The sequence below is a fragment of the Mytilus californianus genome, unplaced genomic scaffold (assembly GCF_021869535.1).
Source record: "Mytilus californianus isolate M0D057914Y unplaced genomic scaffold, xbMytCali1.0.p SCAF_5, whole genome shotgun sequence".
In the NCBI taxonomy this organism is placed as follows: Eukaryota; Metazoa; Mollusca; class Bivalvia; order Mytilida; family Mytilidae; genus Mytilus; species Mytilus californianus.
The window spans coordinates 49,144,103-49,160,836 of NW_026262701.1; the positions used below are offsets into that span (position 1 = coordinate 49,144,103).

General features: G+C 33.1%; 1 protein-coding gene across 1 annotated transcript; it reads right to left on the minus strand.

Moving 5' to 3' along the window:
- Window positions 1–1,946: 1,946 nt before the first annotated feature.
- On the minus strand, window positions 1,947–16,370 carry LOC127702016 (hemicentin-1-like). The gene is made up of 8 exons (XM_052205993.1): window positions 16,364–16,370; window positions 15,584–15,754; window positions 14,925–15,095; window positions 14,265–14,435; window positions 13,605–13,775; window positions 12,972–13,142; window positions 4,144–4,314; window positions 1,947–1,966 (listed from the first exon to the last, which is right to left on the minus strand). The coding sequence occupies exons 1-8, from the start codon at window positions 16,368–16,370 to the stop codon at window positions 1,947–1,949; spliced, it is 1,053 nt and encodes a 350-aa protein (XP_052061953.1).
- Window positions 16,371–16,734: the final 364 nt, after the last annotated feature.

The window sequence follows — 16,734 nt, forward strand, 5'->3', positions numbered from 1 at the left end:
ATGATGCCTTTAACCACATGTCCATTATAAATCGCCGCATTTTATTAGTTGTTACATAACTGGTGTTATAAATTAACAGGAACTGCTTATCCTTTATGAAGGTGCGGATTGGGTTACAGAATAGAAACAAATGGACAAACAAATATAAAAATTAGAGAATAACACGAATAATGAGGTGCATAAATATAAAGAATAGATAATAATGGACAAAAAGTATAAAGATTAGAGAAAAATGGCCTTAAATTAAAGAATACAAAAATGAAGGACCCCAAATCAGACCCTCCTTTAAGTGCCTCGCAGTTCACCTTCTTGTATGGTAGGATGTATGCTGATTAATCAACGGCTTTCTGTGTATTATGTTGTACACCGTCTTATCGTCTCTTCCTCTTTGGACTATTTGTTGCAAGGACGACTTTTGATCCCCTTTTTGACATCTTCTTATTTTTCAAATGGCGCTAAACATTATCACAATCATAGTTCATATGAATAATATTTTATGATTGAACACCAAAACGGTGAACCTTCTCGAAATTTGTGTTTACTAGAATATTCGAATATTTTTCTTGCAGTAAAATAGATAAATGTATACGTTCCGCTCGCAGTTGATCAACATTTGTATAGTCACTTTTCAGTAAATGCAGCATTTTTCGAACACAAGTAAAGGGTTAGGATAGTGCTGGGTAATCTACACCAACAATGGTTTACATTCGATTAAAATAAAATAAGCATGTCTTTATAAATTTGTTGTTCAGTATATATCGAAATGGCCATTTTTGTTTAACGTATATTTAAACTAGCCCGTTTCATACGAAAAAAACGAGTGCATGTAAAAGATTATGATGCTTAAAAGCGAATCCTGAACCACATATTTAAAACGGTACAATTTGAATTTCTGATACCCTGTTTCTAGGCCATCTAACTGTGCAAAAATGTTTTCTCTCTTTCGTACAAAATTATTTCCTGCATTTAATTAAAGAAAGTATTAATTTTCTTGCTGTCTCGGACAATATTTTTCTTCACCTTACCAGATAAGGATATTTATTTCCCCGTCACATTATTTCTTATATGATTTCATATCAAGAAAATCTGAGAAAATCTGACAATGATTAAAAACAAAATGTTCAGTGAACAATTGAAGGTCTTTCCACCAAAAAACCATGTATTCTGATATGAAAATATTAAAATCGAATTAAAAATATCATTTCTAGTGTCAGATGATAGCTAACTGTGCGTTGATTCCAAAAATATATGGTTTCTATACATTCTGAGAATATAACGAGCAATTTGGAAAAATTAATTTGTCGCTATATTTTATGGTTGTGAAGGAGTAGTCATAACAAGAAAAACAGTGTTCGGGGAAATATATCTTACAAAGAAAAGTGTTCTGTTAAACAAGATCAGTTCCAAAAGCGTATAGACTGTACAATATCATATAAAAATATTTAAGCGACATCTCCTGAAACATCAATACAGCGCAAGAAATAAATTAGGGGGAAGAACAAAAGCAAATTTTAAAAGGTATTTCCACGGAAAAGTGGAAAGACCTAATAAACTGCTCACCGAAAAAGGTAGCCAAATTATTTAGTTAATTCGTCAGCATTGAAAGTTACATTAGAAATAGGTGTATTCCTGATCTTTTATCAATATAGACATTTTGAAGACCGTACTTTGACCTATAATGGTTTACTTTTATAAATTTTGACTTGGATGGAGAGTTGTCTCATTGGCACTCATACCACATCTTCTTACATCTATTTTGTTATGATTCGTCGAAGTATAAAACGAACATAACGTAAAAGCAGAAAACATTTTTTCCTGGTGTGTTAAATAAAAAAGACGACACATTCATTTATGATCAGTAAAAATGCAGCAAATTTTATTTTTGATACAGGAACATCATGCATTGTCATTAAACTTTGCACGTAGGCTGCTGCAATTTGCATTATCTACTGTCCATGATGACAATCTACAAAATAAATAAAAACATATTAGATTATACAGATTGCGTTAAAGCTTTCTCTTAACTTATTCATATACTTACTGAGAAGTACTCTCTTATGTCACAAAGCTTGTGTTACAGCCCTTGGATGGTGTAAACTTCCGAAAAAAACGTGTATGGTGTAATGGTGTATGGCATATGGTGCAATGGTAGAAGGTGTATGGTACTATGGTGTATGGTGTAAGGGGGATGGTGTAATGGTGTAACGTGCGATCAGGAATGGTGTACGACATTTAAAACTAAAAATATTGATAAGAACTGATTTCTTTTAATTTTATACATTAATTTACAATATTGTGATCAAAATTCGTTTTTTTAAAATAAATAAATAATTTTGTAGTCGCACGCTTTATTTGAAATTAAATTGCCTTATGGTGTAATGTGTAAGGTGTATGGTGCAAAGGTTTAACGTGTATGGTGTAATGGCACAGGGTGTATGGTGTAATGGTGTTAGTGGGAAGTTTACACCATCCAAGGACTGATATTTTTTTTATTTCGTATGTTCCAATACATTATCTCTGCATTCGAATTTTGAATGAAACCAATGTTACCCTACTTTTTGTAGATCGGCAAATAACTTTATGTCTATAACTTGTAAAAACATATCACAAATACCAGACTAAAATGTAGTATGACAGGAACCCATTCGTTATATTTATCATATCTTTATAAACCATCTACTGAGTGTGAAACCGCATTGCTATAAGACGTGTCACGGTACTTTTCTATCCCAAATTCATGTATTTTATTTTGATGTTATATTTGTTATTCTCGTCGGATTTTGTCAAATGTCTTAACGTCTTTTCTGTTATATTCGTGTGTTATGGTAAAGATAATTAATCACCCCCTTCATTTATTAGATTTTAGTTTGGTTCAACGAAATTTATACGATATATTTGGTTTACAGTTTGATTCAGAAGAAACACCGACATAGCTAGATAATACAATTAATTATCTAATTACTACCACAATTTGATATTAATAGTATTGTAATTTTCATTGTTATTAATAAATGTAATGTCAGTATTACAAATCTAATCTTGAATCAATCCTAATTCTATCTTATTTTTGGGAAATATTTTTACAAATTCAAATGTGACGTCACTTTGTGTGTTTTTTTTAGAATTTCAAATGTGACGTCACTTTGTGCGTTGAGGCTTTGGCTAGCTCGGCTGTGTATTTTTATGTGTTGGATTAAGTTGTTTTATGTAATGTATCCGTTTTTATTCTGTAGTTAGTCCCCACTTCGATTGTATCATGTATATCTATTATATAGTCATTTTATAAAACGTACTGTTTGCAAAAGTATAAATTATTCTAAATAATAAGGATGTTCTTGTCCCAAGCAGAAAACCCTGGCCGTGTTAGGCGCAACTTTTTGGAAGTTTTGGTCCTCGGTGCTCTTCAGCTTTGTACTTGTTTTGGCTTTCAAACTTTTTTCATCTGATCGTCATTGGTTAGTCTTGTGTGGACGAGACGCACGTCTGGCGTATTAAATTTTAAACCTAGTACCTTTTGTTAGCTATAATTCGTGTGTTTCTTTGTCCTATATGTTCTCCCATTTATTTATATTGTAGTCATGTCATGTAATGTTGTCATTTTAATGTTATATTTAACATTGCCATAAAAGCGGGAGGTTTGGCATGCCACAAAACCAGGTTCAACCCACCATTTTTTTCTTAAAATGTCCTGTACCAAGTCAGGAAAATGGCCATTGTTACATTATAGTTCGTTTCTGTGTGTGTTACATTTTAATGTTGTGTTTTTGTTGTGTCGTTGTTCTCCTCTTATATTTGATGCGTTTCCCTCAGTTTTAGTTTGTATTCCGGATTTGTTTTTATCTCTATCGATTTATGAGTTTCGAACAGTGGTATACTATTGTTGCCTTTATTTATAAGTACAAAGCATATTCCTTCGATGTTACTAAAAAGCTTTGAAGTCTTGCGTTTGTATTGGTTGTTTTCTTAAATAAAAAACAGGCAATTTAAATTTTCTGTTTCTAGGTATTGTATAGTATTTATTTTATTATAAAAAATGTCTTTACTCAAAAAACAAATTACGTCTTCCGAAAGTCAATTATAGTAGAAAAAAGAACATCAAGCATGGCACGGAATAAATAAAGCAAAACTTAAACGAAGTCTTACCTGCACATGCTTTCATGTTACAATTTTTTGAGCTAGTATTTGCACCATCACATGGCTTTCCGTTCTGTGAAGGAGCAGGATCATTACAAGCTCGTGTTTTCATCTGCACTCCTGCTCCACAAGTTACTGAGCATGATCCATAAATACCCCATGATCCCCAGTTTCCATTGACTGGAAAAAATAACTTATAATTTTTAAGGTATAATTTGCTACTTCCTAGAATTGCCCAACCAAATATTTCTTACAGATTTCAATAAGTGTACTCTCTCGAGTTGCTGTATTTAATTGTAGAGCTTACCTTTACCACTTGTTACATTTGAAGTCAGGTACTGTTCGGTCGAGATCGTTTCCATATATTATATGTAAAGTATGCATAAAAATACGATTTGTTTAAACAGCAAACTTTATTTTGTAAACAATGTATTCTTTAACAGACATGCATTGAGAGTCTTCACTAAAATCATTTCTGCCAACGGTATATAAATTAATTACCATAATTTACTACTATTTAATGTTGGGTTATGGGTCCGTGTATATTTGCGTCCATTCGTTTTACATTTTGAAATATCCAAAACAAAAAACAAAAAACGAGAGTGTTTTCATTTTTCGTTTTTGATTTCTCAAAAACCAAAACGAAAAACAAAATAGTTTTCGTTTTTCGTTTTTGATTTCTCTAAAACCAAAACGGAAAACGAAAGTGTTGTCATTTTTTTTTTTTGATTTCTCTAAAACCAAAATGAAAATAAAAAGTGTTTCCGTTTTTCGTTTTTTATTTCACTAAAGATGAATTTTGAATGTAATTTTAATTATTCTCGTTTTATAATGTACAATGTTTTCCTTTCTTGTTTCACAGTCATTGATAGTAAATAATGCCAATGTAAACACCCAGGTGTTCTTTCAACATAATGTAGACAAAATAGACCGCCTGACTTATGAATTGAACTACGGTGATAAATGAATCAAAGCCTTTCAAATTACCTTGTTTATATCTTTACTAAAAAAAAAAATATTATATTTAAATATTAAACGAATCATAAATTTATATTGTACAATATAATATTATATAAGTATGGTACAAATAGATTGATTGATAACAACATCTCATTAACAAGGGAGGTTACTACTTTTAAAACTGATAACAAAACTAGCCCAGTCCTTAAAGTATACATGCACAGCGGTTATCAGATCTATAGTATTTAAATCGAAGTTAATGTCGACGGATGCAAAAGTCTTTATCAATCTGAACAATAAGGGTGCGTGTTCTTTACTTTTAAGTTTAGAAAGGTTGATCTAAGGTGATAAGACAGGGCCGTAACTATAGCCTCTATTACAAGTGAAGCAAAATTTATTTTGGGCGAGGGGTCTAGGGCTCAAGGCCCAAAAAGATCTGGAAAAAATGACGCAAAATCGTGCATTCTGAACGTTTCTTTCGGACCCTTTCTTAATCTAAAACGCAAGTTTTGTTTTATTTATTTTTTCGACAATATATCAAAATATATAGATTCAGTGTAAGACTTTTAGAATTTAGGGACAACATCAAAAGACATATGTAGGATAAAACAAAACATTGTAATCCACATAGTCAGGTGTGTGGCTGTTGTTTTAGGGTATGAATGGTTCGTTGCCTCGTTGAAGACCCTCCGGCTACTTTCAAGATGAAGAACAGGAATAAAAGCCCTGTTCATTGATAATTTTCATTTTTTCTATGTATTGTGTGCGATGTTGTCCCATGCACATTTACTCCACTTCTCTTTATTTTCTATTTTAGGGCCTAAACAAGGCTCAATGCAAGTTTAGCCCTTCAACGTTAAATTTTAAGGTCATATGTTACACTAGTGTTTCGGGTAAGGGTGATTTTGGTACCTATTAAAATGTTTAAACCTGCTGCATTTGTTTGCACCCGTCCTAAGTCAGGAACCTGATGTGAAGTAGTTGTCGTTTGTTGATGTGGTTCATAAGTGTTCTCGTTTCCCGTTTAGTATATAGATTAGACCGTTGGTTTTCCCGTTAGATTGGTTTTGCACTGGTTATTTTGGGGCCCTTTGTAGTTTGCTGTTCGGTGTGAGCCAAAACTCCGTGTTGAAGACCGTACTTTGACCTTTAATGGTTTTTCTTTTACAAATATATAAATGGTCTTTTTAAATGAATTGATGTCGGGAGATTGGGATTTCTAGCTTTAGTTTAACCCATGTCAGCTTTTTATTTGTATTTACAGAAAATAGAGCCAGTTTTGTATTCTTTAATATACTGTAACAGTTTAATTTTCCATGAAAAAGGGACAGTTTTTTTTATGTCCGGTAGCATCGTATCATATCTAGACATCGGTAGGCATATAAAATTGCAAAACCACACATGACCGTTCATTAGTCTTCGTAGATCTATTCCAAGTTTTAATAAGTCTACACAAAGCAGAAAATGAACTTTTACAACAAGGAATATAACACAACTGAAGTCATAGTCATAAAGATCGATTAACTGATTGGTGTTCCTTTAACGTCGCCGCAGAACAAAACAATATTATCTGATATTCATTCTCAACATCTTCAATCTCTATTGTTCCCAAGGAAGCAACCATTTGATTCTCTGGGGTGGGGCAGGGATTTGTACCCGAAGTTAATACTTTTTTTAATCCAGACCATAAAACATGCGTTTATCCACGGCCACTCACAAATACAACTAGATATCATTGAGATGGGAGCCATATCTGTGGGCCCCGCTGTGAATAATGTGCATTAAAAAAATTGTATCTTTACCATAGGACATGGAGTTGTCAACTGAAACCAAAGTTTTTGACCTTGACCTTTGACCTGGGAAGTTGTACATAAATTATGACACGCCCTCTGGTGGTGGTTTATATACATGTCAAGTATAAACTTTGAAATCATAACGGTTCTCAAGATATAGAGCGGACACGATATTTACCATAGGACATGGGGTTCTCAACTGAAACCAAAGTTTTTGACTTTGACCTTTGACCTAGGAATTTGTACATACATTATGACACACCCTCTGGTGTTGGTTAATATACATGTCAAGTATAAACTTTGAAATTGTAACGGTTTTCTAGATATAGAGTGGACACAATTTGTTAGGGACGGACGAACAGACAGACAGACGGACGGACGGACGGACGGACGGACGGACGGACGGACAGACTGATCACTATAGGGCGCTGCCATTCGGCGGGGCCCTAATAATATTTTCAACATGTATTAAAAACATTTTTTTTTACACTTTTATATTTTTTGTTGTCTTAAAATATTAATTTGACTAGAATTTATTCGAGTTTACTAAATATACATGTTTATACCAAGCCAAATCAGTTTATATATTGTTTCTCGCCTGACTATACAAAAGCCCAGGAGAGCTTTGGCCATCATTTGTCGTCTTTGAAAGATAAGGTTGACTTATAAGCTGTCTATACAAAGTAATGGGACAATGGCATGAAGACATCACCAAATCACCATATGCAATACACAAAAAGACAACTAGAGCTCACAATACGGTCTTCAACTACCCATCAAAAGGCAGTAAGCTCTGGTTGGCTCTAAACACAAATCCAAGGGTACAGCAAAATGTAAAAATATCCAATTAAAACTGGGTGACCTGGGAAGAAAACATTGGAACTTTTCTAAGAAATACAAATTTCAACCCCCTCAACATTTTTTAATAAGGAGATGTGGTATGATTGCCAATGTGACAACTATCCCCAAAGTTCAAATGAAGTGGCTGTAAACAGTTATATATACAATGTAGGCAACCGTACCACCTTCAACAATGAGAAAAAAAACCATACAGTATAGTCAGGTATACTAGGCCCTCACATGAAAAATATGAAAGAGTTCAATTGAGAAAAATAACGGCCTAATTTATAACACAATAAAACAAAAAACAAATATGACAGACATCAACAAACAACAACGACTGAACTACAGGCTCCTAACTTGGGACAGGCACATACAGTATGTGGCGGGGTTAAACATGTTTGTGAGCCCTCATCCTCCCCTTAACCTGGGACAGTTTTGTTACAGCACAACATAAGAACAAACTATGAAAATCAGTTGAAAAGGGTTTAACATATCAGATCGATAAAAACAGGGGAAAAAAACATCTAACAAAAGCACAGACCGGACGTGGCAGGGTATTTATACATCCTTAATAAACAAAAAAATGACACAAAGTACAGATCTAAGAGTAATCGCAGTTACTGACAGCTAGTTTAAAGCCAATAACAACTAATAAAACAAATCCTGCATCTAAGACTAACATATCAATCAGTACACATCCAACATCCAATGGACTTAGTGTAAAGACGTTATTAACAGTCAGAGAAAGACATGACCTTGTGCAATGCTAAATCATAGGTATCAACAGATTGTAGTACCTTGGTGTGTATAACAATAATATGTAGTATGGTTTTAAGTTACTGATAACAAAATTTATATTTATACCAATTAAAACAATATTCAGAGATCTATTTACAGTGTTCAATTGGTAACCTTTTAAAATAAGTTTATTTAAAGGATTGATAAGTTTACCCTGATCGTTTTTAATTTACATACATACAATTTCTATTTATATTATTATTGATAAATTTAATATTGCAGAAGTAGTGGAAATAGATCTCAGGTGGGGGAAGTTGTCTTTGACTTCAGGGAACTTTATTTGGATATGCCTGTTATGGTCTCATTGAGATTTACCAGACCTTCATTCAATTTCAGTACTTTTTTTATGTCCCATTTATGGACATTATGTTTTTCGGTTTGTGCGTCCGTTCGTTCTTCCGTTCATCCGTCTGTTTCGCTTCAGGTTAATGTTTTTGGTCAAGGTAGCTTTTGATGAAGTTGAAGTCCAATCAACTTGAAACTCAGTACACATGTTCCATATGATAATATTATGATCTTTCTAATTTTAATGTCAAGTTAAAGTTCTGACGGCAAATTCACGGTCCACTGGACATAGAAAATGATAGTGCGAGTGGGGCATTCATGTACTATGGACACATTCTTGTTCAAATTCTCTATTAAAGAAGTTAGTAAATTTACTTCGGATAAAAATACTTAATTAGACGAACCAATCTAATTACAAGATATATCTCTGATTTCGTTATACTTATATGTATGAGCACGTTAATATATGTATGAATTTTAATAAGATTACTGGACAGACGCGTTCAATCTTCGGATTTAATTCTTAACAATTTTTCCGAGCGGAGCGAGGCGAAAAACATTGACGTCTTTCAAGCCAAATTTTAGATGTTTGCTATACACACACATTTATTTTCTAAACTTGGTAATTAATTAATCTAAAATACAGTCCTAGATAATCAAATAATCATGAAATATTTGGTCTAGTAATCAAATAATCACACAAAAAGGTTCATTAAAGATGACATATGTTGGTATTAATATTGATTCACTTATAGGGTTTTTGCATCGGTAATAACCACATTAATTCTAAAACCAGTTGTTGGCATTATACGAGTCATTTTCTTCTCGTACATTTAATGACGGTATGATACTAAACCCCTCACAGGAGGAATTGTGCTTGATTTTCATGTGATGAAGACATAATCTTTCAATCGGTTTAATTGAGGTCTGGAGCTGGCATGTCAGTTACTGCTAGTAATCCTTTGTTAAGTTATGAATCATTGTCATTTTGCTTAGTTTCTTTTGTTACCTATTCTGACATCGGAATGGACTTCTTTTAAACTGAGTTTTACTGTGCGTATTGCTGTGTGTTTGTTTACTCTACATTGGATAGCTATAGTGGTATAGGGGGAGGGTTGAGATCTCACAAAACATGTTTAAACCCGCCGCATTTTTGCGCCTGTCCCAAGTCAGGAGACTCTGGCCTTTGTTAGTCTTGTATGTTTTTTTTTTTTAATTTCTAGTTTAGTGTGACGTCCATTTTTACTGAACTAGTATACATTTTATTTGGGGGCCAGCTGAAGCCCGCCTCTGGTTGCGGGATTTTCCCTTAGTGTTGAAGACCCATTCATTTGGTGGCCTTCGGCTGTTTTCTGCTCTTTGGTTGGGTTGTTGTCTCTTTGACACATTCTTCATTTCCATTCTCAGTCTTAATTAATTTATTATTTCACCAATGAAACTTTACATTATTTTTTGCCATTGTATTAAATTAATTTGTAAACTTCTTGGAACTCTACAATGACCGTCTGATTTCAATTAGACAGGTAAGAATGTGAAATATAAAAACTTATTTGGCCTTCAATGCCTCAACCTTTTTTAATGTGAGTATCTACTTTGTTAGTAAGATTTCGATTTTGACAATTATTTTGCAAACTACCATAGATTTCCGGTAATTGTTCTGTATAAAATCCCATGGGAAAGCACATTGGCATAATTTGCTAAACGTTTATTGGAACCCAATAATTTGGCAAGGTGTTGCAACCTGTAATGTGAAGACGTGAATGAAAATGCGGAGTTTGTAAGACCAGGCTCAAGCAAGCAGCCACTCGCTAGCAGCCACTTCGCTAGCAGCCAGTTTTCAGATATTTATATAAACTCAAATGTTGCATAAGATTCAAACGTTCTTCAGATGTTTTTATTAATATATAACCACTATATTATCAGTTTTTGATAAATAATTAAGCAGTCAAAGACATTATTCAATGAATTTTAAAATTTCATTTCTTGTTCATTAATTATATAAATGCAATAGAAATCGCTTTCAATATATCACACAGCGTGCTGCACGCTTTACATTTTAAATAGTCAACACTTTTGAGTGTATATAGAATCGTAAATAATTATGAAATTATTTTAAATGTTGGCAAAATTGCACTATTGTGTGAAATAGCTTTCCATATTCTCGGCATCCTGTCAAATAGTTCATGAAAAGTAACTATTGTGATGCATTAGAAGAAAAGAAAGTTTCACTCGTGCTTTAACTTTTTTGTTTGCCACACTAAACTTTTTTGACAAAAGATTCTACTTCTGAACCAGTGGATTTCGCTTACTTATGATTGGACGAAAGGTTTATTTTTTGTACTCAAAGTATGGTGGACAAGGAAATTATTTATTAGCTTTAAAAAAATAATCCGTGCTATACCTAAACTAGGAATTCTGATCAAGTATGCGCTAGATCTCTAGCTTACGTTTGCACCTGGTGCGGACAAAAGTATTGCCGTAGATTTTTTTTTTATTATCTTTTCTGGAAGGGTTGGGTAGGGTATCCGACCTCAACTTTGGACCTACAAATGTACTTTAGAAAAAAAAAACTAAGCCGAACAACACCATGGATTTTTCTACAGTAAACCTCAGCTACCTAGCTTCCTTTTGCACCTAGTGCGGACAAAAGTATTGCCGTAGACATTTTTTTATTAACTTTTCGGTAATGGTGTGGTTGGGTGGGTATCTGAGGTCTACTTGAGAAAAAATCCAGGGTGATGTTCGGCTTAGTCTGTTTTTATAATGTAATAAGCTGGCAAATCATGAAAGCTCACGTCTTAATTGATAGGCACAGAAATAAAAAGAAAACGTATGATAACCAATAACAATCTACCGGAAACAAAATAACGTTGGTTTAGGCAACTAGTACGATGGTCTGGATGCGGGGTTCTTCATTTTTGTATTCTTTGATATGTTATACCATTTTTCTCTATTCTTTAATTAGTGTTTTAGGCCATTTATCTCTATTCTTTATTTCTTTTTACTTTTTGCCAATTATTTTGTTCTATTCATATTTAAACACCTCATTATTCTATTTTTTTCATGTCTTGGTTCATTGTCTCTTTTATATATATTTTTTGCCCACTATTCTCTATTCCGTAAATGTACCCCCCCCCCCCCCCCCTTCCACACCCTCCAGTTCAGGTCACCATATAACTTTCACAAATAAGCAAAACTAATACCGAATAGGCTCCAAATGGCAAAATGATTGAATGCTTATCCCGGTTTGAACTGTGAAATTGCGCAAATTTGTTTTTCAATCAATTGATCAAGCAAAACACATTATCGTCCTGAATGTTCGTATAATACTGGCAGATGGACCTTGGTCTTCAATTCTAATCATCTTAGATCAACCTTTCTAAACTTAAAAGTAAAGATAACGCACCCTTATTGTTCAGATTGATAAAGACTTTTGCATCCGTCGACATTAACTTCGATTTAAATACTATAGATCTGATAACCGCTGTGCATGTATACTTTAAGGACTGGGCGAGTTTTCTTATCAGTTTTAAAAGTAGTAACCTCCCTTGTTAATGTGATATTGTATTCAATCTATCTATTTGTACGATACTTATATAATATTATATTGTACAATTTAAATTTATGATTCGTTTAATATTTAAATATAATAATTTTTTTAGTAAAGATATAAACAAGGTAATTTGAAAGGCTTTGATTCATTTATCACCGTAGTTCAATTCATAAGTCAGGCGGTCTATTTTGTCTACATTATGTTGAAAGAACACCGGGGTGTTTACATTGACATTATTTACTATCAATGACTGTGAAACAAGAAAGGAAAAAATTGTACATTATAAAACGAGAATAATTAAAATTACATTCATCTTTAGTGAAATCAAAAACGAAAAACGGAAACACTTTTTATTTTCATATTGGTTTTAGAGAAATCAAAAACAAAAAATGAAAACACTTTCGTTTTCCGTTTTGGTTTTTGAGAAATCAAAAACGAAAAATGAAAACACTCTCGGTTTTTGTTTTTTGTTTTTGATATTTCAAAATAAAAACGAATGGACGCAAATATAAACGGACCGATATGCTTCAAAGTCAGTTATAAAAGAAATCAGAAAATCAAGCATGGCACGGAATAAATAAAGCAAACCTTAAACGAAGTCTTACCTGCACATGCTTCCTTATTACATTCTTCTGAGCTAGTTTCTTCACCATCACATGGCTTTCCGTTCTGTGAAGGAGCAGGATCATTACAAACTCGTGTTTTTGTCTGCACTCCTGCTCCACAAGTTACTGAGCATGGTCCGTCAAGCGTCCATGATCCCCAGTTTCCATTTACTGGGAAAAAATAACTTTTAATTGTAAGGTGTAATTTGCTACTTCCTAAAATTGTCCAACCAAATATTCTTACAGATTTCAATGAGTGTTCTCTCTCGAGTATGATGTTGACAAACATGTGAAATACTTTGCTGTATTTGATTCTAGAGCTTAACCTTACTACTTGTTAAGTTTGAAATCAGGTACTGTTCGGTCGAGGTCGTTTCCATATGTAATATGCAAAGTATGCATACAAAAAATACAAATTATTTAAACTGCACTTTATTTTGTAAACAATGTATTCTTTAACAGACATGCATTTATTTTTCTTCACTTAAATCATTTTTGCAAACGGTATATAAATGAATAATTATAATTTACTACTACTTAATGTTGGGATATGCTTTAAAGTCAATTGTAATAGAAATAAGAAAATTAATCACGGCAAGGAATAAATAAAGCAAAACTTAAACGAAGTCTTACCTGCACATGCTTCCTTGTTACATTGTTCGAATCTAGTTTCTGCACCATCACATGGCTTTCCATCCTGTGTAGGAGCAGGATCATTACAGACTCGTCTTTTTATCTGCACTCCTGCTCCACAAGTTACTGAGCATGGTCCATCAAGAGTCCATGATCCCCAGTTTCCATTTACTGGGGAAAAAAAACTTTTAATTTTCAAGGTATCTAGGAAATTGTGTTTAAACTTGCTTCTTCATAAATTTGTCCGACCAAATATTTTCTTACAGATTTCAATAAGTGTTCTCTCTCGACAGGCTCGAGTATGATGTTTACAAATATGTGAAATTACATGCTGTTTTTAATTTTAAAGCTTAACCTAACTACTTGTTAAGTTTGAAGTCAGGGACTGGGTCGAGGTCGTTTCCCTATGTAATATGCAAAGTATGCATACAAAAAATACAAATTATTTAAACTGCACTTTATTTTGTAAACAATGTCTTCTTTAACAGACATGCATTTATTTTTCTTCACTTAAATCATTTTTGCCAACGGTATATAAATGAATAATTATAATTTACTACTACTTAATGTTGGGATATGCTTTAAAGTCAATTGTAATAGAAAAGTAGAAAATCAATCACGGCAAGGAATAAATAAAGCAAAACTTAAACGAAGTCTTACCTGCACATGCTTCCTTGTTACATTGTTCGAATCTAGTTTCTGCACCATCACATGGCTTTCCATCCTGTGTAGGAGCAGGATCATTACAGACTCGTCTTTTTATCTGCACTCCTGCTCCACAAGTTACTGGGCATGGTTCATCAAGAGTCCATGATCCCCAGTTTCCATTTACTGGGGAAAAAAAACTTTTAATTTTCAAGGTATCTAGGAAATTGTGTTTAAACTTGCTTCTTCATAAATTTGTCCGACCAAATATTTTCTTACAGATTTCAATAAGTGTTCTCTCTCGACAGGCTAGAGTATGATGTTTACAAATATGTGAAATTACATGCTGTTTTTAATTTTAAAGCTTAACCTAACTACTTGTTAAGTTTGAAGTCAGGTACTGGGTCGAGGTCGTTTCCCTATGTAATATGCAAAGTATGCATACAAAAAATACAAATTATTTAAACTGCACTTTATTTTGTAAACAATGTCTTCTTTAACAGACATGCATTTATTTTTCTTCACTTAAATCATTTTTGCCAACGGTATATAAATGAATAATTATAATTTACTACTACTTAATGTTGGGATATGCTTTAAAGTCAATTGTAATAGAAAAGTAGAAAATCAATCACGGCAAGGAATAAATAAAGCAAAACTTAAACGAAGTCTTACCTGCACATGCTTCCTTGTTACATTGTTCGAATCTAGTTTCTGCACCATCACATGGCTTTCCATCCTGTGTAGGAGCAGGATCATTACAGACTCGTCTTTTTATCTGCACTCCTGCTCCACAAGTTACTGGGCATGGTTCATCAAGAGTCCATGATCCCCAGTTTCCATTTACTGGGGAAAAAAAACTTTTAATTTTCAAGGTATCTAGGAAATTGTGTTTAAACTTGCTTCTTCATAAATTTGTCCGACCAAATATTTTCTTACAGATTTCAATAAGTGTTCTCTCTCGACAGGCTCGAGTATGATGTTTACAAATATGTGAAATTACATGCTGTTTTTAATTTTAAAGCTTAACCTAACTACTTGTTAAGTTTGAAGTCAGGTACTGGGTCGAGGTCGTTTCCCTATGTAATATGCAAAGTATGCATACAAAAAATACAAATTATTTAAACTGCACTTTATTTTGTAAACAATGTCTTCTTTAACAGACATGCATTTATTTTTCTTCACTTAAATCATTTTTGCCAACGGTATATAAATGAATAATTATAATTTACTACTACTTAATGTTGGGATATGCTTTAAAGTCAATTGTAATAGAAAAGTAGAAAATCAATCACGGCAAGGAATAAATAAGCAAAACTTAAACGAAGTCTTACCTGCACATGCTTCCTTGTTACATTCTTCTAATATAGTTTCTGCACCATCACATGGCTTTCCATCCTGTGTAGGAGCAGGATCATTACAGACTCGTCTTTTTGTCTGCACTCCTGCTCCACAAGTTACTGAGCATGGTCCATCAAGAGTCCATGATCCCCAGTTTCCATTTACTGGGGAAAAAAAACTTTTAATTTTCAAGGTATCTAGGAAATTGTGTTTAAACTTGCTTCTTCATAAATTTGTCCGACCAAATATTTTCTTACAGATTTCAATAAGTGTTCTCTCTCGACAGGCTAGAGTATGATGTTTACAAATATGTGAAATTACATGCTGTTTTTAATTTTAAAGCTTAACCTAACTACTTGTTAAGTTTGAAGTCAGGGACTGGGTCGAGGTCGTTTCCCTATGTAATATGCAAAGTATGCATACAAAAAATACAAATTATTTAAACTGCACTTTATTTTGTAAACAATGTCTTCTTTAACAGACATGCATTTATTTTTCTTCACTAAAACCATTTCTGCCAACGGTATATGAATCAATAATTGTTATTTACTACTATTTGATGTTGGGATATGCTTCAAAGTGAATTGTAATAAAAATAAGAAAATCAAACATGACACGGAATAAATAAAGCAAAACTTAAACAAAGTCTAACTTGCACATGCTATGTTGTAACAGTCTTTTGACTGTGCAGAAAAACCATTACAGTTTGCAACTTGACCTTGAATTACAATACAAGTTCGTATTCTATAATTCTTTCCTCTTCCACAAGTTACTGAGCATGGTCTCCAACTAGTCCATGGTGACCAGTTTCCATTGACTGGGGATAAACATAACAGTTAATTTTTCAGGTATTTACGAAATTTGGTTTAAATTTGCTACTTCCTAAAATTGTCCAACCAATTTTTTGTTGCAAATTGCAATAAGTGTATTCTCTCGAGTATGATGTTGACAAACATGTAAAATACCTTGCTGTATTTGATTTCAGAGCTTAACCTTACTACTTGTTCCATTTCAAGTCAGGTACCATTCGGTCGAGGTCGTTTACATATGTAATATGTAAAGTATGCATAAAAAATACTAATTATTTATTAAACTGCGAACTCTGTTTTGTAACTAATGTATTCTTAAACGGACATGCAGTGAT